The sequence below is a fragment of the Eulemur rufifrons genome, chromosome 16, assembly GCF_041146395.1.
Source record: "Eulemur rufifrons isolate Redbay chromosome 16, OSU_ERuf_1, whole genome shotgun sequence".
In the NCBI taxonomy this organism is placed as follows: domain Eukaryota; kingdom Metazoa; phylum Chordata; class Mammalia; order Primates; family Lemuridae; genus Eulemur; species Eulemur rufifrons.
Genome location: NC_090998.1, coordinates 71,825,457 through 71,851,164, shown reverse-complemented (window position 1 = coordinate 71,851,164; position 25,708 = coordinate 71,825,457). Strand labels below are relative to the sequence as shown.

Below are 25,708 nucleotides of genomic sequence, written 5' to 3'. Positions count from 1 at the left end.
ATATCATTGTTATTGATTTGTAATTCCATTGTGGTAAAAGAATATTCTTGGTAAAATTCAGACTTTTGAAACTGAGTCTTATTTAAGGGCCAGTATATGCTTTATCTTAGATAATTTTCTGTATGCACATGTATCTACTCTGTCTTGTTGGGTGAAGCATTTTATTAAATAACAATTAGGTCAGGTGGTTGATAATGCTGCTCTTGTCTTCTATATCCTTGCCAATTTTCCCCTCTGGTTATTCTATCAGTTTCTGAGAGAAGGATGTTATAATTTCTGACTATGATTATGGATTATGTTTATTTCTTCCTTTAGTTACTCAAAAAAATTTTTATAGTGACTATGTAAGCCTTCAATTTTGTTTTGCCTTCTTTGATTCACATATTCTTATGATTTTATAATTAATTTTGGGAAAGTTAAGTAGCATAATGAATAAATGTATCGAGTCTCAATTTTAGGATTGCTTCACAGGGATTTTAACTATATTAAAAAGGTAAAATAATGTTAGTGTAATGACTTTTCTACCTAGACTTTTAAAAATCAAGGAGGTGTATAGTACCCCATGAACCTTTAGCATCTTTTGTAGCTATTTTTTTAAAAAGTAAAAGCATGTTTCTGGGACTAAACATTGTTTTATAAAATTTCAAGGTATAATTACAGTTTTGGTATTGTATTAATACCTGACTTAAAATATGTCACTAGTACATCTTTTAATAATCTCCCTTTAACATACTGTTGAATTTATTCTGGTTATAAATGTATGCTGATCACATTGGAAATAGTGTACATTCTAGAAATATTACTTTGCATCTGGTTTTGACTTTACAAAAGTGGTTGATAATTAATGTGTGTGGGGTTTTGCTGTGTAATATGCATAACTTAATTTCTTTTATGAAAACAATAAAAGTCTATAGTTAGTTTTCCTAAAGCTATATCTTCATTTCTTCATTATTTTAGCTTATTCATTCAGGTATAAAAAACCTATGTTAAGGGACAAATGATAACAAATCTCCTATAAAATAAATTGGCTAGATTCTAGGATTAAAGTTAATCATTTGTCTTTGCTCTGTATTTGAAATGAAATATTTGTTTTATTTTTTCCTGAGTTGACCTTAAGTGTTTTGAAGTTTAAGACCTATCAAACAATGAGGTGTCTTATGTTCTTAAAGGAAGAGAAAAAGTTCTCTATGTGCTTGGGAATATGTTCTTTAGGGCACGTGGAAAAACTTTTCTGGCTGTTATAGGCTAGAGGGTCTGTTACACACAGAGTTTTCTTTGGAGATCTGTTATCATGGACAAGACTGGATTAAGTCAGGACACTTATATGGTTTTGGCTTTACTGCTAACTGATTTGACTTGAGAGAAATCATCTATATCTGTTCAATGATCAGATCATATATTCTAAGGCATTTTTCAGTTGTGTGATTTTATGAAATTAAATTATTTTTACTTCCAAACTATACAAAAAACTTCCAAAACTCAATAATTGTTTATGATTAATTTAATTTTTTTTAAATTAAAACATTTTTTTCTTTCACATTTTACATGAGGAATGTTTATGATTAATTTTGAATGGTAAATTAGGAATGGCAAATTGTGCATTATGTTAAAAAATTGTTTCTTAAATATTTAGAGTATCGAGTGCAAAATTGGATCTACAGAAAAAATCTGAGGCCCTTGAAAATAGCAAGCAAATGCTTACAAAGCAAGAGCAAGAAAATCTAATCCTGAAACAAGAATTTGAAAATTTAAGTCAAGATGCAAAGATGCAGCAAAAGGAATTGAATAACAGAATTCAAACAACAGTAACAGAACTACAAAAAGTGAAGATGGAGAAAGAAACTTTAATGACAGAGCTTTCTACAGTAAAAGAGAAGTTATCAAAAGTTTCTGATTCTTTGAAAAATTCCAAAAGTGAATTTGAAAAGGAGAATAAGAAAGGAAAAGCTGCTATATTAGATTTGGTTAGTAGTGTACATTTACTTTCTTAGGTAGAAGTGATTATTTTATTTAAAATGTACTGATTTTTCTGCTTAATTCACTATTGATTTTTCATCCTACATTTAAATGATTTAAAATAGTTCTCATGAGGAAAGGAATTGGGATAGCCCAAGATAAAGGTGTATGTGTATTTTTATGTATGTGCACAATTTTCTAAAGGCCAAGGATATTTTCAGTTGAATATAGCAATCTTTCTCTGTTGCTGGTATAATGCTAGATTTGGCAGAGACTGCAGCATGTTTCTTCTTGGGGACATTTCCACAGAGAATACAACTACTAGTTGAAACATTATTCACTTGCCTGAAAAAAAGAAAAAAAAGGCCAGAAACATCTTAATGACTCTTTTAACTCTGGATACTATAAACTTTCTGATTCTTTATTGAATATTCTAAAACTCCAGATAATACCATGTTTAGAGATACCATAAAACGTATTTAAAATGTAAAGAAAAAAAGTCAGAGTCTCAGGAAATGTTTAAAGGGGAATGTATTCTCTAAAATATTTTAATCCAGAATAACACAAAGTAGCTGGAAAAGTATTATAAAACTCTTCTGTTCTCAATACGAAAGTAAGTAAAATTGTTTAGTAGTATTAAAAATTATGACATACTAGTATGTTACCTTTATGTTCCTTTCTAATTGGAGAAAACATTTTCTATCTGTACACCTTTCCTCTTGAGTTATATGTGATTATTTTTTAATTTATTGTTTTAATGTTTTCTAAGTTTCTTCAATTTTCTTGAAGCCCATTGTTCTATTTTTAAAATAGTATAAGTTAATTATAATGAATTTTGTGACATAAAAATGTGGTTTCCAAAGTGTTCTAAAATATTGTCTAAATATTGTTTAAAATATTTTATTTGACTGTTGGTTGATGATAGAAACCCTTAGCATTTTCTTGGCCTTCCCCCTTTACTTCTATATTTGCCTATATTTTTCATTGAAATGGATGATTTTATCGCATCTTAGCTCATCAAAAATTTTAATTTATTTCCATGTGTGTATCTTACTAAGCTTATACACACTTCTTAAGGTTGTTACAAATATTTTCTATGAAATGTAATTTCCTTTTTTTTTTTTTTTTTTAGGAAAAAACTTGCAAAGAATTAAAGTGTCAACTTCAAGTACAGACAGAAAGTACACTTAAGGAACAGAATGAACTGAAAAAATCACTTGAAAAAGAGAAGGAGGTAAGATTTCTTTTTTCTGCAACATAAAATATGTAAAGCATAAAGACTTTAATATTTTCAAATTATTTTCACATTGATACTTAGGTCAAAGGAAGGTTCATTTCTCTGAAATGTAATGGATCAGATACATAGCTTAAAATTGTTATTTGTGTTCTACCTACTATTAAAAAGATTTAAGCTAGTTTATAATAAAAGGCTTAAATAAAGGAATATAATGAATAAAGGTAGAAAATCTAGCCAGCTACTCATTGAGTTATAATTAGATTATCTAGATTAAAGAACATTATTAGGACTGAAAAAAGTCTTAATAGGCTTTCCATAGAAATGACCTTTTTAGGGCTCTTTATTTCATGGACATTTATATTAATGGTGTATTTGATAATGGTTGTATAACAACCGAGAGGTTTTTCTGTGGTTAATGTTTCTATTGCTCTCTAGCAAAAACATACAAGCGGGTAAGTAATGAGGGTAAGATATGGTTGTTACTCTCTGAAGATGTACCTGTTAGCAGCTAGAGTCCAGGCATGCAGCTTTATCAAGGCAGAGAATGTGATTTGATAAAGCAGCAAAGCATAGTCTTGACAAGTTTCATGTGACTGTATTCTGGTTGTTGATTGAAAGAAGACTCTTGTGCTGTAGATGCCAGCCATGTAAGTGGCAAAATAGTGTTGGCTTAGTGCCTAAGCTCTGAATTGAGATTGTTCAAATTTATATCCTGGCTATGCCATTAATTAGCTTTGCCATTTTGCCATGTTTTAGACAGATTACTTAATCTCTGTACTTCAGTTTCCTCAGCAATAAAACAGGGCCAATAGTAGAATTTATGTCATAGACTTATTGTGAGAAATAAATGGGTTAATATATTTAAAGTACTCAGAATACTGACTATATCAAAGTAAATGTTCATATGCTAGTTATTATTTTATTATTGGTTTTCATAACATAATCATCCTTATTGACCCTGACTCCTGTTTTGGATAAAAATATTTTGCTATGTATTGTAGATAAGCTGAGATATCTGTGTATAGTACTGAAACTTTTTCAAAAGTCACTTTGAATATGGTCAAATGTAATGCTAGGTTCTTAATAGGATATGCAGAAAACATGACTTTGGCTAGAGAGGCAAGAGGTAGTAATGGTTCATTTTGGCCACAGAGGAACCTTATTGTGACTTCTGTAGGATGTCTAATTTTGAACAGAAGTATCCTAATGGATTGTATAATAAAAATAAGATAGTAGCAAAGTAAGCCCCAGATCTCTAAATGAGGTAACTATTGTACAATGTACTTTAGTGTCATCAGACAGATACTAAATGTATTTGCCAAAAGTGATTTAGTTTTATAATAGTTAAAAAGAGCTATTCTTTCTGATTAACTGTGGCCAATAGGCTCAGAGACATTTGAGAATATTCTTGAAAGACAGTAGACATCCAGTGTAGACATTGATGTTGACATTCCTGTTTCTATGACTTAAGGGAATACTAATCTAGTTCATTTGGAAACTCAATCTAAATATACAGTTGTAAGTTGAAAAACAACTTACAAGTAATTAAACAAATAATGAAAATTAATCTAGTACCTAATAGCAAATGATGTCAGTTATGAAAGCAATATGAGGGCAGGGATTTTTGTCTTTTGTTAACTACTAATTATTTGTGGCCAACAGCCTTAGTAATTCCTTCCTAAAGTAGTACCTGGCATGTAGTACTCAATAAATATCTTTAGAATAAATAAATGAATACTAACCAGATTTTATTTTTTTTTAGATTTCTCATCAGTTGAAGTTGAAACTCAATTCAATGCAAGAACAAATCACACAGGCCCAGAGTACTTTAAAACAAAAGGAAAAAGAAGAGCAACAACTTCAGGGAAACATAAATGAGCTCAAGCAATTGACTGAACAGAAGAAAAAGCAAATTGAAACACTCCAAGGAGAGGTTAAAATTGCTGTTTCACAGAAGGTAGTGATATGATATTTGTTTACTTTTTATGGGAAGAAAAACCTGGCCGTTAAGATAGTAATATGATTAACACAGATGAGTTACAACACAGAAAAGTTAGTATAAGCTAATAATTTTTCTAAGTTAAATATATGAGAACATTTGATTATATGATTAAATATCTAAGTATGGATTTCCATTTATTATAACCATGTTTTCAGATAATAAATCATCCTTATTAAGGAAAAATAAGAATAAAAATCACAAAGTAGAATATATTAAAAATATTCAGTAGAGTCAGATTTCATATAGTTATAATTGTTTATTATTTTAAGTTACATCATAATGATTTCCATTTCCAAACCTATTCTATTATTGAGCATCTGTTTTTTGTTATTAAATATGTTTTAATTTTTGTCTAGACCAAAACTTAGTAAAAATGAATTGTACTTAATATAAAATATTTGAACAAAATGAGTTTTCCCTCCACTGTTGGTATGTCTGTATTATTAATTATTGGTCCACGGAGAAGACAGCAATAGAATCTCTGGTATATACAATAAATATGTCATGCCATTAAGAGTTGGATGTCATACTACTAGAGTTAAAAGAATATAAATGAAAACAACCACAAATATATATTTTATGTTGACTAGTGTTTTTGTAACTATTACTATGCTACTTTATAAAAGAGTAGTTTTCTAGTAATACAAGCAAGAGTAGACAAATTTGTCTATCCTTTTGTTTGTGGTATATATAACCAAAAGTCAGCATGTAATTGTCACAGTGCATATTTTGTTGCATATTTGATATCTTAAGCTCAGTTTTTTCAAAATTTACTTGTCTTGTTTCCAAATATTTCTGAAGTTTTCATTTTTATAATATCAAAACTTAGTGAAATAAAAAATACAACTATTTTTAGTACATTTTCTTTTGTTATTAAATTATTAGTGACAATAACATTTCTTCCAGATTTATGATTAATATTTATTGGTTATGTAATTGGCCCTCTGTTTTTGCAGCTTCAGATCACAGTTGGGATGAAAAATACTCAGGGGGAAGAAACAATAAAAAGTAACAATACAGCAATAAAAAATAATACAAATTTCAAAATATAATATAACAACTGTATTTACATAGCATTTACATTGTATTGGATATTGTAAGTAATCTAGAGATGATTTAAAGTATATGGGAGGATGTGCACAGGTTATATGCAAATACCATGCCATTCTATATTATATAAAGGACTTGAGCATTCAAGAATTTTGGTATAGGGGGAGGTGTCCTGGAACCAATCTCCCAAGGATATCGAGGAATGACTGTTCTTTGCACAGCTTTACTAGATGACCCCCTAAAGCAGCAGTCCCAACCTTTTTGGCACCATGGACCAGTTTCTAGAAGGGAATATAATCAACTATACTAAGTACTGCTGAGAGATAAGTAAAATGTGGATAAGGATAAGAATACTGGATTTTGAAACATGAGGTTCACTGATGACCTCAATAGCAGTTTCATTGAAGCAGTCTATTTATTTTAAAAAACAAGTACTTATTTTTCATACTATGGATATATTTTAATTATGTCATAATTTGTACATATATTCTGAATCTTCTTAAGACTAAAGACTAAAGTTTAGAGAGGTTAGAACTTTTTTTGAGATTTTCTTTTTCTGTCTTGATATCAATAAAGATGACTTGTAGAAATTTGCTAAGCTGTTCTTGAGTTTGCAAGAATAGAAACTTCAACACAGTAATAATGGCTTCTTAATTTCTTTCATGTAGAGGTTTCCCTTAGTTCAGCCTTAAATTATGTCATGTGAGACATCTAGTACTGCATTTTCCATCAGAATGTCTCCTCAGACCTGAAAAGTAAGACTTCCCAGTGAAATGCTTTTTTTCTTTATTTAATTGCTTTTGCATTTTATGGTTTTTCCATTGAGCCTTGTTGGATTTTGTAACTCTTCGGCTTTATAAGTATAAGGTAAGTAAGTTACTCTTTATTGAAGTAGAATTTTTGGGCATAAATGCAGTTCAGCTTGTTCTCAGGAATTTTCTTAGTTGTGTGAATTTCATTTTATATTTGTAACTGTTTTTTGGCATGCATACTGTTTTAAATAACTACTGTATGTTTCAGACAGAGCTTGAGAATAAACTACAGCAGCAGTCAGCACACGCAGCCCAGGAACTTGCAGCGGAGAAAGAGAAAATATCAGTGTTACAAAACACCTGTGAAAAAAGTCAGGAAAATCTAAAACAGCTCCAATCTGATTTCTATGGGAAAGAATCTGAACTTCTAGCCACAAGACAAGATCTTAAGGTACAGTAAACTATATAATACCATAAAAACTCAGTAAGTTGTTTATAGACATTCATTAAATAATTCCTTTGAACCCAAATGGGCAAGGAAATATTAATATTTGTGGAATATTATGCTTGTTTTCAATTACATTATTATTTTGTATTAACATATTTTTAAAAAGTTTTATAACAAAATAATGATGTACATAAATGTGGGCATTTAAAAATGACATATCTATAACAAAATAATTTGGATATATGTTACTTGCTGTACTGTTAGCTTATCTACTATCTAATTTTGCTGTCTTTGTGTAAAAATAACTTTAAAGATTGCCTGATGTTAGAAAAATATAAGGAGCTGTAAATGTAAACCACTTGTGAAAAATGCAAGTAATTTTACTGTTACTTGTCAGGCAATACCAACTTTAATTTTATATATTTGTCAATTTCTCAAGATTACTAGAATGCCTGATTAAAATTAGGAGATTATAGCTTAAAATACACTTAACCTTAATTATATAACAACATATACAAATTTTTTCCTTGCAAAACCATTTGATTAGATATTAAAGTATCATGTTTATTAAAATGAAGGATATGGGAAAAGTATAAACAATTTTAATGCAAGATTAAGGTATCAATTTTCTAAGGGAAATGAAACATTTATGTACTCTCACAGAAGATTCAGCCAGTCTTCTCTCTTTTTTTTTTTTTTTTTTGTTGTCACAGTGAAACAGCATGTTTTATGTTTCTTTCCTATGTTTGGGATTTTTTTGTTTAACTTAAAGTGTACTATTGCAAAATTCTGTTATAAATCACAGAATATTAAAATGTTTTATGTATGTAATATATAAAGCATATATTTTACTTATAGGCTATTATAGGGAAGGCTTTATGAAGCAGGTAGGACTTGACTAGGTCCCGAAGGACATACAGAATTTGAATCCACAGAGAGTCCTGAGAAAGAGGTCATTTCACTCAGGGGCACATTTGAGAAAAGGTGCTACAGTGGCAATGACTAAAGCCAGGAGACAGTTAACATAATTGTCTTGCTATAGAGTGCTAGTTTATGTTTGGAATTAAGGTTAAAAAGATTGGGTCCAAATTGTGAAGTATCTTAGATGCCTAGCTAAGATGATTGGATTTTATATTGAGGGGGAAAAGTGAAGAGTCTAAGCAGAGGAGTAAGATGAAGAAAATAGTACTTTAGAAAGCAACCTGGTGGTGGTTACAGACAGCTTGAGTTGGACCTGGGATAGATTAGCGGTGGGGAGCCTAGCTAAGAGGTTCTCTCTCTCTTACTTTCTCCATAAATTCTAGTAATCAAGGTGTGAATTGGTTAGTTGGGATTCATGTTAAAGAGGATGGAATAGAAAAGATTAATGGGAGAGAGAAAAGATGAAACAAATGAAAGAAAGGGCTGAATACATACCAGGATGCAAGCGAAGGGAAGGAATCAATGATGATTAATTGTTTCTACAAAGAAATAGGAAATTAGGTAAGATAATTTTCATAGTGCCAAAAGGGTATACATCTACATCTCTCTCTCTCTCTCTCGATATCAACATTAGCAAGAGTTGTTATTAAGAAAAAAATACCACATTTAGGTAATGTTAAATTATTATTATTTTTCTTTACAATACTGTTGAAAGGCAGGGGAGGTTTGTGGAGGACTTTGGATTTAACCTAAAGGCAGTGAAAGGAGTCACTTAGATTTGTCTTTTAGGCAAGTGCTTGGCTGCAGGATGAGGAATGGATTGTAGGGGAACAAGGCTGAATGTAGAGACTAGAGACTTTGCAATAGTCCAAGTGCAAGATAATGGTGCTTTGGGCTGGTAATAGCAGTAAGGATGGAGAAAAGTGGATGAATTTGAAGGATATCTAAGTGATAGAGGAGGTGAAACTTGATTCATTGTAAAAGTCCTGTGGAAATCACACTCTTTTCATATGTATTTATCGTTTACCCAGAGCATAGCCTAGAAACAATACTTGTATATATCTTGAATCAATATTCTTTCATTAGGCCAGCAGCAATTTTTATTATGCCTGAAAGCTACATTTTATACTAGTAATCTCATACATGAAAGAATAACTCATATGTAAATTTGGGCAAAAAGCAAAGGCCAAGGGACAAGGCTGCTATAGAGTTTTACTACTGTTAAGAAGCCTGGGATAGATCCTTTATGCCAAATCTTCCTTTTGCAAAAGAGAGCAGGCCCAATGCAGCACAATAACAGAACCACGGGTAGATCTCAGTTCTTCTGATTCAGATCCCTCTATTCTTTTACCATCATTTCAGTAGAATTTTTTTTTTGATACAATAGAAGATTGATAAATTCTATATTGATGCTTCTAAAATGAGAAGTGTATGAACTACTTAGGAAGTTAACTTTTTTAAAAAATAAATTGCTAGGAAAGTTCAAACGATATTTATAGACCAGATTAAGAGATGATTATCAAACATTATTTTTCTTGTGCTTCAGTGATGTTTTATGATCATGCTGTGCATGAGAGAAGAGGAGAGATTCAGAACTTTGTAACATGACCCCTACCTGAGTCAAGGCTGTTACTATGGGTTGTCAGAATACATTGTGGGCTGACACAGTGTATACCTGGATGCCAGTAGAATGGAAGACAGCTGGCCTGATCTATGGCTTTAGCTCCATCTGCTGGATTATTTATGAAATACTTGAGTTTGTTGACTGGATATTTCAAATTGGCTACCCTGTGTACTATTCTTTGTTGTCCAGGAAGGGTAGAATTTAACTGTAAATTTTACAACATGAGCAAAGTGGAAACTCTTACGTAATAAGATTAGAATTAAAAATAAATCCCTTATGTCATTCATCAGACATCAAGGGAAAGTAACAACTAAAATTGTAAAGGTTTTATTTTGAAAGAAGAATGGGAAAACTTGCTGAATAGACAAAAAAAAAATAGCTACCACAGAACACTGCAGAAATTATTTTTTTGCTGGGGTAGTATAATGTAATTGGTAAAATAAGGGTCAAGGTTGGTGGTTGATCCACTTAGAGAATTTGTCTATTCCAATGGGAGTCAGTGGGCTAAAGATAGTCCCAACAAAACCATGGAGCGGTTCCCTAAGAGAAGAGATGCTGAGCAGATGAAATAACATGTCCTACAACAAGAAAGATAAAAGGAATATTTAAAAATGCATGACAGTGTACCACTGAGTGACATAGATGAATGTTTAGATGCAGGGTAGAGTAGTATGTCTTGTTATTTTCAGAAAAGACTTGATGGAGCAGTCCAAATTTTGAGCTTAGCTTTAAAAAATTGGTCACTGAGTTTTGTGAGTTTAAAATTTTATAGGCTGTTACTTAAACCATGGGCATTTTAGAAATCTTGCAAGTCAGAGGTTAGGGGTACTATTACTTTCCAGGTTCTAGCAAGCCTTGGTATTCTTAAACATTAGATCAGGACTTCTATTACCTACGTGCAGTTGCTATAGACTGTTTGGACTAGGCTTTGTCAAATTTTCTTCTTTTTATGTAAAATCCCTCTCACTCTTTGTGACACATAGGTCAGTTCCCACATGCAAGTGGAGCCTTCTGTAAACCACTTTCTGCAGAGAGTCTCACACATTGTTTTTCTGTGCATTTGGTACATAGCATGTGCTCTGCCACCCAGTCCAGCTTCCCTTTTACATGCCTGTTCTGGTTCTGAGGCTACGTTGTCAGATCCTTCGCGGACCATCTTACCTACCCTCCTATTCTACCTTAGCAGTGTGCTCAATTAATACTAGGCTGCCTGAGTAATAAAGAACTGGATGACTTAGGTTTTTCCTGAAAAAATAAGCCTCATAAGGTTGTGTTCTATTGGCAATCATTGAAAATTGAAATTTAATTTGTATTGAAAAGACTTCTGAACTGAGTTATTGGTAAGGAATAAACTAACTTTTTTAGGAGGCTTAAGGATCCTCATAAATAAGGCCTTCATTTATTTTTTAATCTATTTTTTAATTGAATACTTAACTTTATAAAAGCCTAGCCAGCAGGGGTCCTCTCCTGGATTATTTTTTCTGCCTCATTTTCAAAAGAATTGTATCTCCAGAATAAAAAAGATCAGCTTCTTCTAGATCTGGCGGAAGAGCATTAGTTGGATCTCATTCCCTGCTGATTCTTAACAATAGCAGCAGAGCGTGGCAAGGTTCCTGCCCTTCCCATGACCTACCCGTTGCCATATCTAACCCCCAAATGGAGCCTGGTAGTTCAGAAAGCTTGCCCTTTCCCCAGCTTGGGCTTCTCAAAACATCTGGACCTTGAAACAGTTAAAACAGTCAGTACTATAGGCTTTGTTAACTGACAATCACTACTTCTACCACACGGATGGAAAGATACGAGGATGAAGTGATGGCTGTCTCGGGATGGAGCCTCGGATGTTTGGCTAGATTTCCTCTTTTAGTTCACTTAATTGGGTCAGCAGCTATGAAATAAAGTTTTTTTTTTTTTTCCTAAGACAAAACCCTTTCCTGTTTATTAAAGGTTTTAGTGTATCAAGGGGGGCATCATAGACCCTACAAAATATATATATGTATACATAACATAGCATTTAATTATATTTCTTTTAAAATTATTTCCTTTCTCGTCTCCTCATGACTCTTCCCTCATCATATATATTAATATGTTCTCTGAGTGTATTTGATGTGGTCCCTACTTAATTTGATATTCCCTCATATCACCCAGCCAGGATGAAAGATGTGATCAACATTCAGTAATACTTTAAATATGTATTAGTAAATAGGTTGTTTCTAGAGGTGTTGGAATTACTTCAGCTTTACTAATTATTTTATACTGTAAGTGTTTTCTATAAGCAAGAGAGTTAATATTCTAGAATTCTTTCTCTTTTACTTGATCTTACTGAAGGGCATAACATGCTATCTTTTTATTATATTGCTTCTACAATGCTTATCTTAAACTTATGTTTCTGTTGAAATTTGCTAAAAAGATGACACACAATAATTTGGGGAAATTGTTTTTATAAGTCTGTAGAAGAGAAGCTTTCTCTAGCACAGGAGGACTTGATTTCAAACAGAAATCAAATCGGAAACCAAAATAAATTGATCCAAGAACTGAAGACTGCCAAGGCCACTTTGGAGCAGGATTCAACAAAGAAAGAACAGCAATTGAAGGAGCAATGTAAAGCACTACAAGATATTCAAAAAGAAAAGGTATTTCATCTTTCTGACTTAAGTTTAGAATCTTAAAGTTGCAATGGTATTAGAGATTAGCTAATAAACCTCTTATCCAATGCAAACATCACCTTTATTTTCAATAACTCTTTCAGATGGTTTTATAGTTTCTGATACAACACTTTTGATTATTCAGAATTGTAAAGCTAGAAAGTACTTCTTAGTAGCTTTCTTGTCATTTGTACCCATTTTTCTTACTATTCTTTTTCAGTTTTATGAACAAACCTATTTTTCATAGCATAGACTCTTGGTTATTTGAGAACAGATATTATAGCCCCTTGACTATTTCTTATATAACATGTTATCCCAGATATGTGAATAAGATAATAAAAGGTCTAGAAATAATTCTTAAGCTTGTTAAGAATTCTTAAAATTAAGAACCAGCTTTCTCTAAGGGTAAGTAGGGTTATATTTTATATAAATGATGCTAAGTTAAAAAGTTGAAAACATTAGTTTATATGGCCAGTACATTTCAAAAACTCATTTTCAGTTCTGTAAGAAAGAGGTATTCAGATTCTAAGACATTTTATTTTTTCTTTTATAAATGAAATCATATATTTCTATCAGCTGATAGGGTATTATGAAGTGTACGATCCTAAAGTTCTTGATATATTCTATATTGTTCAATTCTTGAAGTTACTGTATATATATATATACACATATATATATTGCCCCATTGAAATTTAAAAATATTTGAGATATGTTGTAAGGGTGGGAATGTTGAAGCTGGAATGAAATTCGTGATTTGTGGCTCAAGTTTAGAAAATTCTGACAGAACTGTGGTTTATAGGTCAGTTTAATTGCAAGGGCCTTAGGTCAGACAGATCTTGTTCTAGTTTTGGCTTTTTCACTAATAGATTACTACTCTTAAACCTTTGTTCCTTCACCTATAAAATGGAGATAAAAAATCTACCTATTATAGAGGTTAAATACAATAATATATATCATGTTCCTAGCTGGGTACCTTATATAAATGTAGTGATACTAATAAAATAGGAGTTATAAGAGCAAGAATGGTAGTTTTGGTTAAATTTTATAATATTCTTAGTCTGGCCAGGCACTATTCATTTTGTAATATTAACTGTAACTATTTGATCCTTATGATGATCTTATTATAATTGTTCACACTGTATAAATGAGGAAACAGAGGTGAGAGAGGGTAAATAATTTGCTCGATTAACTTAGGTAGAAAAGGGGCAGAGACAGTGTTATAAATAGCAGCAGTCATTTTTATTACATTAATTTTCAGTTAACTACTTGCTTTACAATTATTTTTTAATAATTATTTTTCTACAGTCACTGAAAGAAAAAGAACTAGTAAATGAAAAATCTAAATTGGCAGAGATAGAGGAAGTTAAGTGTAGACAAGAAAAAGAAATCACCAAACTAATTGAAGAACTCAAGTCCCATAAACAAGAAAGCATAAAGGTATGTTAAGATAATTATTTTTCCTGCCTGCTGTATTATATTATTGTTCTTGAGATTAAAATATATCTATATGTATTTATTGATACCTGATATATGCCAGGGAAATCATTTTGTTTTTGACAAATATTCTTGCCAGAGTGCTCATGTCCTGCATAGTATTAGGCAAATTGTTTTGTTTTTGTCAAATACTGTTGCCAGAGTGCTCTTGTATTACACATATTGAAACTATGTTACTTTTGTTTTCAGATTACTGAATAAAGCAAAGTATCCCTAAGAGTTTAGATTTCACTGAAATAATGATGAAGAGAGCTATCGATTTAGAAAATTATGCTCGTAGATAGTAAATTTCAAAATATGTAGGAGTTTAGAATTAAGATTTTAGGAGATTCTGTTTATTCAATTATTTTTCTTCCAAAGCTCCTTTAATAATTTCTTGTTTTTTTTAATTTTTTATTTAATAATCTCTTATTTTTAACATTTTACCTGTTATAAGCATAGATAGGGTGCCAGCTGAAGAAACGTAATTGTTTATCATTTGCTTTGTAAAATGTTACTCATTTTCTTAGAGAAAGGTTAGATTCTCTCTTGAGAGCTCTAATAATATACCTTTTATGTTCATCAACATACTTGCCATTTGGTTTATAATTAATTATCTCATTATATCCTTCTGTTCCTCTAGAATGTGACTTTTTTTAAAGGAAGGGATGTGTATAATTCATCTTTATATTATATTCCCAGAACCTAACACCGTGTGTGATGACTAAATGATGACCCATAAATGCTTGCTAAGTGAGAACAGGGAAAGTAGGGGGCAGAGTTTGCTTTTTCCAAATAATATAATCAAAACATATGCATACCAGGTATCAACTGAATTTAAATAGTTGTTGAGTAGGAAGTGAATAATCTTGCATCTTTTTAAACAATTGTTTGAAATAGTGAACTTTAAGAATCTCATAAGAAAAGTGGGTAAAACTTACATTGTATCTGTTGTGATAAATTGCATAAACTTCAGCTACATTTTGAAATATTTATTAAGGATGATTAATTTGGGCCCTACTTTTTCAATAGGAGATAACAAATCTTAAGGATGCCAAACAGCTTTTGATTCAGCAGAAATTAGAACTTCAAGGAAAAGTAGATTCCCTGAAGGCAACACTTGAACAGGAGAAGAGAAACCAGCAGATGCTAAAAGAGCAGGTGAAAAAGGAAGAAGATGAGCTGAAGAAAGAATTTATTGAGAAAGAAGCTAAACTGGTCAGTAAGTCAATAGTGGGAAGTGTGTTTTATAATGGAGCTTTAAATCAATCCAGTGAGAGGATTTTTTCTACTTAGAGGTTATGATTGAAATGCTTGCCTAATATTTTAGTTTTTGATTAAGAAAGGACATCTAATTTGTTTAAATAGTTGACATCTGATTGGAAATATTTTCCTATGTAGTCATATTTTGGCTTATATAAATGAAAATCCAATTGAAATATAATTTTAAAAAACCATTTTTTAGTGCCAGAAAGAAATAAACCTACAACTATGTAGATTGGGGCAAGTGATGTGAGTGCCAGTTATGTTAAACTCATTTGTTTGGTCAAAGTGAGTGTTGATAAGAGGGAACGGAAACTGCAGTTTGGAATTATGATGACCAATGTCTACTTTTCCTTCCCTAAGTTGCATGTGCCAAATGGGAAGCATCTGGCTTTCCTCTATTGAATTAAGTCCAAATATCCCCAGATAATTTGAACACTAAGTGCTTTAGTTGAAGAGTTGCAATTGCAAGAAACAGTGGTTTGAAGGTCTTCTATTGTTTTGTGGAAGGTTGATAGAAAATAGGATACGTATGGAATTGGGAGACATAAGGAAATGCCAGCTTTGTCTCTAGAGCACCTTGCAAGCCCTAACCATATGTGTTTTCCCTGCTCTGATGGAAAAAAGAAAAACATAAAATCATTCACTTTAGCTTGGTCTTTAACTATCATTTCAGCATTATGGCCTTTGAGCCAGTTCATATTACACAGGTGTTTATGGAATTAGTTTTATTAGTGTGTAATGAAATACAGTCTCCTGCCTCCTTTCCTGAAGAAGCAATATTACTTATATTGCCAATATTTTCAGTTAAATAAATCACTTTATTTTGTGCTACTTTTGTAATAGGTTCTCCCTTCCTGCATTTTTCCTTTTCAGCATTCTGAAATAAAAGAAAAAGAAGTAGGAATGAAGAAGCATGAAGAAAATGAGGCCAAACTTACCATGCAGGTTACAGCATTAAATGAAAATTTAGGCACGGTGAAGAAGGAGTGGCAATCCAGTCAACGGAGAGTTAGTGAGCTCGAGAAACAAACGGATGACTTACGGGGTGAAATTGCGGTGCTAGAAGCAACGGTTCAGAATAATCAAGATGAAAGGAGAGCGCTACTAGAAAGGTGATTGATGTCTAGTAAAATTAGTTTATTTCCATTTTAAGTGATAGATTGTCTTATTCCCTATTTTTAAAAATAGAAGAATCTTGAGAAAAGTACATAAACCCCTGCAGATATTTAAGTAGGCATTTAGAAATTAACCCTTAAGATAATCAGATAGTTGAAATTAATGTAGTATATTTAAGATATTTACTAAAGTAGAGCATTATCTATATTCTAGTAGGGTCTTTAAAAAATTAAGTATCTCTTTGCAATCTATTCCAGATGTCTTAAGGGAGAAGGTGAAATAGAAAAGCTTCAAACCAAAGTACTAGAATTACAAAGAAAGCTGGATAATACAACCGCAGCAGTACAAGAGCTGGGCAGAGAAAATCAGTCCCTTCAGGTAAGTCACCTGGTGACGTAAGGCAGTTTCTTAGTCTAGAATTGACCTCTCAGTGAAAAGCTATTTTCAACTTTTTTAAAAAATGTCATATATTTTATAAATACTTTCAAATAGCTACTGTGTAGCAATATTGTAGATTTTATGGGTAATTAAATATAAAAGATACAGAACTTTCAGAAACCTCAGAGATTAGTTAGAGGGCCATGCCATTCATGACTTGTCAGTACAGGAAAAGAATTACAAAACTCTGGAATACTGAAGAATGCATGAGTCAGTATGTGTTAAAGACGTGATCTGAATATGTCCTCAGAGTCCTGAGGAAAAATCGATCATTAGGGTTAGAATGGATGGGAAATCACCAAATGTTAGAAAGGCCTTTTAGGAATAAGATTTGGTTTACTTTAATTTTATTTTGTCATTTAGATTTATGAATATGGCTACTTTTGGCACTAGGAGTTGACCAAAGTATTTCTGATTTTTAAGATTTTATCTGCTGGGGCATATAGTTAAATTTTTATACCACTCTGGCACCAAATTAGAAATAATCCATTGATTTTTCAAATGTTGAATATTATAATGTATTAAAACTTTTTTTTTTTAAATAGATCAAACATACACAAGCGTTGAATAGAAAGTGGGCTGAAGACAATGAAGTACAAAACTGTATGGCCTGTGGGAAAGGCTTTTCTGTAACAGTGAGACGGGTAAATGATTTTGTTCATATAGCTGTATTTCCGGATTTCATTTCTGAGTGACAGTGTTATAGCCATCAGAATCGTCTTGCATTTGATAGATTTTTAAAAATTTTCTATTTATTGGTAAACTTTAATTTACAAACTCCACAGAATAAACTTCATATAATCTAGTTTCTGGTTAACAAGTGTTTGAATTTTAGTTTTAAATTCAGTCTTTGCCTTCCTACTGAGTTACTCTCTGGTACGATCATTTTCTAAGCCGCTGTGCCAATATTCACCTCATATGCTTCAGTCATCATTGGGTTCTCTTAAAGGAAGGAAAAGCAGAGAGATTAAAAAAAACATATTTTAAATAATACCATCATGTTATGACTCAAGTTTATATTCCTGTTGAAGACATTATGCCTGAAGCATTTAACGGATCAGAATAGGTTTTCAGGCCGGGCGCAGTGGCTCACGCCTGTAATCCTAGCACTCTGGGAGGCCGAGGCGGGCGGATCGTTTGAGCTCAGGAGTTCGAGACCAGCCTGAGCAAAAGCAAGACCCCATCTCTACTAAAAATAGAAAGAAATTATCTGGCCAACTAAAATATATATATATATAGAAAAAATTAGCCGGGCATGGTGGCACATGCCTGTAGTCCCAGCTACTTGGGAGGCTGAGGCAGGAGGATCGTTTTAAGCCCAGGAGTTTGAGGTTGCTGTGAGCTAGGCTGACGCCATGGCACTCACTCTAGCCTGGGCAACAAAGCGAGACTCTGTCTCAAAAAAAAAAAAAAAAAAGAATAGGTTTTCATTTAATAGGTAGGAGTACTTTCTTAGCACTTTTTAAATGCCTCCTAAGGCTCTTTTGAGAATTCAGTGTTAAACATGTAAAATATTTAACATAGTGTTGGATAAATAGGAAACATTCAATTTAACAAAGGGATTAAATTAACAAAGGGATTAAATGATATAATAATGAAATATTATATCATTAAGTGATACGCTAATCACTCAAAGATTAATATGCCTTCTCAGTATAGTTTGTGGTATTCATGTAGTTTCATAATGCTTTTGGTATAGTTTTTATGCTTGAAATTGTTTAATTTTTGTCATTTACAGCATCACTGCCGACAGTGTGGAAATATCTTCTGTGCTGAGTGTTCAGCCAAAAATGCCTTAACTCCTTCTTCCAAGAAGCCTGTTCGTGTCTGTGATGCATGTTTCAATGACTTGCAAGGATAATGGGCTATCACAACTTCAGAGTAATATTACACTAACATTAGATTTTTAATAAATGTACTTAATAGAGGTCTTGGACTACTATTTGATTTGGACACTGGTTACAATACTAGACCAAATTAGAATTCGTATATTTTGGAATGTTATCAAGTAAAACTCTTCTATTTTTGTGAGACTTGGGCTCATCTTTCATTACTTTCTTCCATTTGGCCCCTGGAACAGCTTTCATGCCAAGGTTAGAATTAGCCAATGAAATGTAAATAAACTTTGGACAGAAAATAGCAATGTATTTTTTTAAATATAATTTCATTGTTCACAAATGAAGAATATAATTCCATAGCTTACTTCTTTCTCCTAAATTTAATGTACAAAAATGTACATGGATGATGTTATCATTTGTTGTTGTTTTTGTTGCACAATAACACATTAATTATATTATTCTCTTTGTGAAGTCATGCACAGAACTATAACACTTTCTGACTACCATTTTCTCTTAAATATAGGTCCATAGCTCAGTTTCACTGTTATGTTATAAATTTAATATCTGGGTGTTCTAAATACAGTTTATCTTAAAATGTGTATTAACCATGAATTCAAAAGTGGTTTTTTGTTTTAACAATATTGATTAAATTCTTTTGGGTAGATTTTATGAAAACCTCTGTAAAATCAATTTGCTTAACTTACGGTTATAACTGGGGTTATATTTTAAAGATTAGGGTTAATTTCGCTTTTTCATTTTGTCTTTTTCTATCTGCTTTTTAAACTCCTACATATTGTCCATTAAGAATCTTACAAAGCTTCCCACCCTCACCCTCAGTTGGAGGATGAATAATAGAACTTGTATAATGTTCCTATTCTTGGTTTCTTTGCTTGGGAAGTCTTCTGAGATTAGCCTTCATGTCCTACCCTTCTGTTATGTTGTCTCTCCAGCACCTTCGGAATCTGAGTTTGCTTTTTAATGGATCTGCATCTTACTTTTATTTGATTTGACCTTCCTAAGCATAGCTCAATTTCACTCTAATTGTTTTATAATTTTGCATTGTAAAGCTAGTAACTAATATTGCTATAGTCTTATCTGTGAAAACAAAATACAAAATGGTAAGAAGACATTAAATGTTTTACTTTATATTTTCTTATTATCTAATAGGGAAGAATTTTAAAAAGTTGTAAAACTGACAAATTTAAAATGGTTCTGAGTTTGGAGTTCCATATCAACTGGGAAATCTTTTAACTTTGCAAAAATAATGCTGTAAAATTACCTTTAAGTAACAGCTGGAGAATAGAGTATCACCAAAAACACACATATTTAGGGATCCCAAAGTGATAATAAAAACTGAAACAGAATGTCTAAGCACCTTAAGGATAATTAAGGATTAGCCTCTTTGTATGCTAAACAATGGAATTGAACTGTAATTTAGCATACATAGTCTTATTAATTTGGAAAACTGGAAAATATCTGAAGAGGTAAGTCATTAGTATTGGTTTATTACTCTTTCTAGAGAAGAAATGTAAAGTTATACATTCATTCATTGTAATCATTTAATAATAGCAGAGAAGAATGAGTTGCTATTTCATTTATAATAAATAGTATGTAATATACACTTGCTTTCAAATACCATGTTGAAATGAAATTATGTTTATGCCATACCTACAACATACATAAACTGAAAGAGATTGCCAGATATTCATTTATTTATTTTTAAAAAACATTTAAGTAAACCCTGATGTCAATAGCTATTAAGAGAACTGATTAAGTCCCAGGACTTGGATAAACATATATCCTTGAGCATATATAATGAAGAAATACAATGTCTCTTTATTAAAAATAATGTTGGATAATATAAACTGAGCTATTTATGCATTTTTATATACTTATAAATCAAAATAGTCTTAATTCTCTACTTTTACATATAAATAACTTAATAAATGTGCTGGAAAAACACAGATATTCACAGAACCACAGTTTATTTTTTTTAAGATAATAAAATGTCATGAGAATTCTAGATTAGAATATTTGTTCACCTCATCTCCTAGTTGGATGCACTGCAGGCCTTCTTCCTGTCCCCTCCTTCCCCTGACAACAACCTTATGTGATCGAGTGATTTTCTCATTTTTATCTAACTAATTTCATTTCATAAGACCCAAATAATTTACCTACCATAGCCTAGTAAACTGATAATATAAATGAAACCTAACATTTTTGCTATTAACTCTTACCAATTTAATGTATTTTGGAAGCAAAATTAAAGTGTGTTTTTTCCTTTTAATTAAAAAGTCCTCTTCTGAGTCTTTATTGGCTATCCATTTTAGATGTTTGCTGGTACTGTTATCTTGTGGGTGAGTTAGAGCTGGCATGTAGAGAGCCCCAGCTCTTGGCTTCAATGCAAAGCATATTGGCATCATGTGTTGGTAAATTCCAAACCCCAGCACAGAAATGTGAGTTAAAATCAAGTCTTGCTGGTGTAGTGTATGATATATCGTACCTATAGAATTTTTTTTAATAGAAGACAAAGCTGCTGGTATAGGATTTGTTCATTTTTAAGAAAAAAAAAAAAAGAGGGAAACAAACACAAAAACCTCAATGCAGTATACAAATAACATTTTGTTGAACTACCTCTTAATGTGGAATTAGCTAGTTTAATAGTTTCCTCACAGTAATGTTAAATAGTAACTGCCAAATTTGTTATTTTCCCATCTCTCTTAAAAAGTCTTTATGATTATTTTATGTAGTTTTAAGAACTTTAAAGCCACTTTTTTTTAGCCTTGCATTTAAATAAAAATGTTTAGCTTTTAAGTGGAGAGCAAATTATGATCATATGTTTTGATATTCATGACCTATTTGACTATAGCAGTTTTTTTTAAAAAATGCACTTTGGCTATAAAACCATGGATGTTCCAATCCATAAGACTTAAATGTGCCATCAATTTAGTATTCCTAGACATGAGCTTGATGAATGGTGTTCTGTAATTATAATGTGCCACACATTATCGTGTCTTAATTGCCCTTTGCCTGAATTTTAATGATCAATTTGTTATTGTTGCAGATGTGAATATTGTGCATAAACTTACTAAATTTATGTAAATTGTATAAAATAGAATCAGAAGTCGCTAAATTCCTTCTATGTAGAAGTAATGAATTTATTATAACATGATACAGTTATGTATATGACATTCTGTACTTCCTTGAACTGAATCATACCTTCTGTAGATACTTTTGCATGGATATTTTCTCTTTTAGTTTTTAGGTTCATTATTTGTATTGTGTTTACTACTTGTGATCATGTAGTTGTGCCTTATTTTGTGAGAGAGTTTAGCTCAGTAAATAAATACTGTAATTTCTAAACTCAGTGATTGGAAGGTTACTAATTACAAATGTAACTGATAAATTACGCGACAGCATTTAAATCTGTATAAAGAACAATGGAAGGATCCTTATTGAATTGTTGCTTTTGTTTTTTTTTAATATGTTAAAGATGATATTAAAAAAATTTCTTTCTAGTAAATATATTCTGTGACTATAAATTATTTTGCCTATTTGACAAAAGAGAGAACAAGACATTAACTATTTTGCATTAATTTATTTACAGTATATTAGCACTTTGCACTTGGATATCGACAGCGGTTGTTTTAATGGTATTCAACTTAGTAATTTACTTCCTGATCTCAAGAGAAACTGTTAATGCCATTTTGCTGTAGACGTTCCCTTTTCATTCCATTCAATATTGTGAAGAAGTTACAAAAGTAAAAAGAAATATAAAAATATATAATTAAACCCTCCTTTTATTAGGTGTCTAAGTTTAATACCCAGGTGACCATTTAAAGATACTTTTTTGAAAGCCCAATGTACCATTATTTTTTGCTGTCCTCCTTTCCCCCCTCCCAGGGAATGAAGTCTCCAAAGTATTTTTTCCCCATTTCATTCTAATGTGCTTCCCTCTGAAGAGTTTAATGTGCATATCCTCAAGCACTTAATATATTGTATATTAGATATGTTATTTTTTGCACATTATAGAATTCCAGTTTATGTATAACATATTCTTGAGCTGTTTTACGTACTTTATGTTAATTTAGTCAATCTTTTTCTCCCTTTAATGAAATTCAAAGGGAGAAAACCAGTCCTTTGTACTTTTAAATATGTGGTTGCTGGACTCATGGGACTAAAGGGATCTTTTGAGGTCACCTAGTCCTAGTCCATTGCTCACCTCCTACGTTGATTTATATCTAAAAATCCCTGCAAGGTGATTGTTTTTTTTTTTGAGACAGAGTCTCTCTCTATTGCCCAGGCTAGAGTGAGTGCCATGGCGTCAGCCTAGCTCACAGCAACCTCAAACTCCTGGGCTCAAGGGATCCTCCTGTCTCAGCCTCCCGAGTAGCTGGGACTACAGGCATGCGCCACCATGCCCGGCTAATTTTTTCTATATATATTTTTAGCTGTCCATATATAATTTCTTTCTATTTTTAGTAGAGATGGGGTCTCGCTCTTGCTCAGGCTGGTCTCGAACTCCTGAGCTCAAACGATCCGCCCACCTCGGCCTCCCAGAGTGCTAGGATTACAGGCATGAGCCACCGCGCCCGGCCAAGGTGATTGTTAATTTTTTAAAAAATATTTTTTTAGCCAGAAATTTCTTTATACATCTTCTCTTGCATGAATCTATGTTGTCTTCTCCTGGACATAATTGCTTTCAGTCCCATCCAGATACCATCTGTAGGAACTCACTTGAAGTCTGTTCTTCCCTTTGCCTTTTTTCCTCCTCACTTATTCTTAGCTATTAACAATAGTTACTGCTTTCCAGATTTTCCTTTTATTTTCTCTTTATTTCTAATAAATGTCATTACTACAAAGAGACTATTACTCTCCGTTCTGAGAGTGCTGGGCCCTTGCACAAGAGTCTTTCTGCTGCACTTGCTGTACTGCCTGGTTTGCGTGGGGAAATATGCACCTTCCTCAAAGAATTACTGTGCACATGACTTTCCTCGGAAACATCATTCTCTCTCTACCCCATGCTTCAGCTTAAAGAAATTAGTTAAGGTCTCAGTTGTCTTGCAGGCAAACTTGAAAATTTCACTACTTCCACTTTGGAAATTTCAAAAGGTAGCATGCCTGAAACTGAAGTTTGTGGACTTCATTTGATACAATAATCTGACCGTAAGAACTAGTTCTTTAAATGCAATTAATAGTGTATATAATAATTCAAACTGCCTTTCTTGATAAAAATTCTAATGAAGTTTTAAATCCTGCCAAATAAAATTAAGTTGTTGTACTGTGCTAAAACACACACATAGACACAGACATACCAATCAAAACCAGAAAGTATTTTTATGACAAACACCATCATTCTGCAAAAAACAAAGTTAAGAGAAAGATATCTTGCTATTCAGATTTATGAAAATTTCCCATGTAAAAGTGTTAACTGGTGAAAGCAGAACAGCTATTAGTTTTTTCTATCTTGAAATAAGATAATGGAATTTAGTCTCTGAGGTTTTCTACTTCCAAGTTAGAGTATTATAAAGTATACCTGAGATAAATAAACTGTTGTAAAATAGAAATTTTAAAGCTGCTGTTAAAATGTAGACCTTATTTATTACATAATATTAAAAGGGTAATCAAACTTTGTATCAAAAGAATTATCATTGTGTTTGAGGTAGGACTATAAAGCAGTAGGACTAATTTACAAGCCAGGTAGGAAAATTGATTTCACTATTTTATAGATACACACAAAGTAAGATGCTGGTGTTCACGTTGGACACAAGCAGTGAACATTTTCCTTCTGATACTCCATGTATCTGATCATTCACCCTTTACAAATTATAGTAGCACCATTCTTCACTTGCACCTCCTACAAACCTGACTGAAATATTAGAAGGTAGTCTGAATATCAGTATATATTTGTCAAGAAATTCCTCAGAGTTCAAATTTGTTGCAGTCATTATTCCTCTATACCGAGGATTTTCCTAGCTCAAATTCTCAAATTCTGGAACTCCTTTAAAACGCACTTTTCCTTCTAGCTCATCACGAGATAAGTGTTACAAAAGTTTGAATGAAATAATACCTTAAGCCCTAATCTCTAAAAACGTATGCCACTTGTTTTAGGTCCCTAAATTTCAGAGGATTCTGCAGGCAATGTGAAAAAAGATATTTTCTTGGTTTCCTGACGCTTGGTAAAGCAGGAGATTGCTGTTGTCATTTGTACCATCCATGTTTTCTGTTGAAAAAAGAAAAAATATATATAAAAGAATGTTAAACTGACAATTTCTCACATTTAGATTAATATTTTCCACTATATTTTTTGACTTGTTCTTTAAAACTGAAGACTAACAAAACATTTGCATATGTTTCCCATTTTCTTTCTTACATCTAATATAAATACCTCTAATCATATAGGAAAATGCAAATGGGTTAAGTGAGTATGGTATGCAAGTTGGATAACAGTCATGAGTAATCAAGGAACCATAATAGTCAATGATGACTAATTAGGAAAATGAGTACTGAGAATATATATAGTTTGAAAGTGGAATTTCTTGAATTTCCATTTTGTGTGGAAAGAAAAGTTCTTAACTTATGATATAATTTGAAAAACAGACTATGAGGGAAGTGACCCAGGAAATTGAATTCTTAAGAATAATGCAATATTGCATTTATTGTCTGGCCATATTGTTGCTATGATGAAAGCCTTCCAAGGGAAATACAAACATAGAAACTGCTAAGACAGAGAAACCAGAGTCAGGCAGCTGCTCTTTCAACTCCATAGCTGTAAAAACAACGGCATATTTTCAAAGGTTGAGCCAACTTGATTGGCTCGTTATTGCAGCAGGCCCTCACTTAAGCTGGTATCACATTATTTGCACAAATTGATTGGAGCATCTTAAAATTTAATCATGCAATCCAAAGCAATTCTTCCCCCATTTCCTATGGAAAGTACAGAAC

General features: G+C 32.0%; 2 protein-coding genes across 2 annotated transcripts in view; one reads left to right on the top strand and one right to left on the bottom strand.

The window, feature by feature from the left end:
• The window catches only part of EEA1 (early endosome antigen 1), a 102,193-nt gene extending 83,235 nt beyond the window's left edge, over positions 1 to 18,958 (top strand). The window contains exons 19-29 of the mRNA XM_069491790.1: positions 1,634 to 1,964; positions 3,089 to 3,190; positions 4,956 to 5,150; positions 7,266 to 7,448; positions 12,435 to 12,620; positions 13,938 to 14,069; positions 15,138 to 15,323; positions 16,245 to 16,483; positions 16,745 to 16,865; positions 17,471 to 17,569; positions 18,664 to 18,958. Coding sequence (XP_069347891.1) covers positions 1,634 to 1,964; positions 3,089 to 3,190; positions 4,956 to 5,150; positions 7,266 to 7,448; positions 12,435 to 12,620; positions 13,938 to 14,069; positions 15,138 to 15,323; positions 16,245 to 16,483; positions 16,745 to 16,865; positions 17,471 to 17,569; positions 18,664 to 18,786 — 1,897 coding nt within the window. The 3' untranslated portion in view covers positions 18,787 to 18,958. The remainder of the gene's footprint in view (positions 1 to 1,633; positions 1,965 to 3,088; positions 3,191 to 4,955; positions 5,151 to 7,265; positions 7,449 to 12,434; positions 12,621 to 13,937; positions 14,070 to 15,137; positions 15,324 to 16,244; positions 16,484 to 16,744; positions 16,866 to 17,470; positions 17,570 to 18,663) is intronic.
• A 5,853-nt stretch (positions 18,959 to 24,811) lies between these two features.
• PLEKHG7 (pleckstrin homology and RhoGEF domain containing G7) overlaps positions 24,812 to 25,708 on the bottom strand; it is a 55,080-nt gene continuing 54,183 nt past the window's right edge. Inside the window, exon 17 of the mRNA XM_069490751.1 lies at positions 24,812 to 24,986. Coding sequence (XP_069346852.1) covers positions 24,879 to 24,986 — 108 coding nt within the window. The 3' untranslated portion in view covers positions 24,812 to 24,878. The remainder of the gene's footprint in view (positions 24,987 to 25,708) is intronic.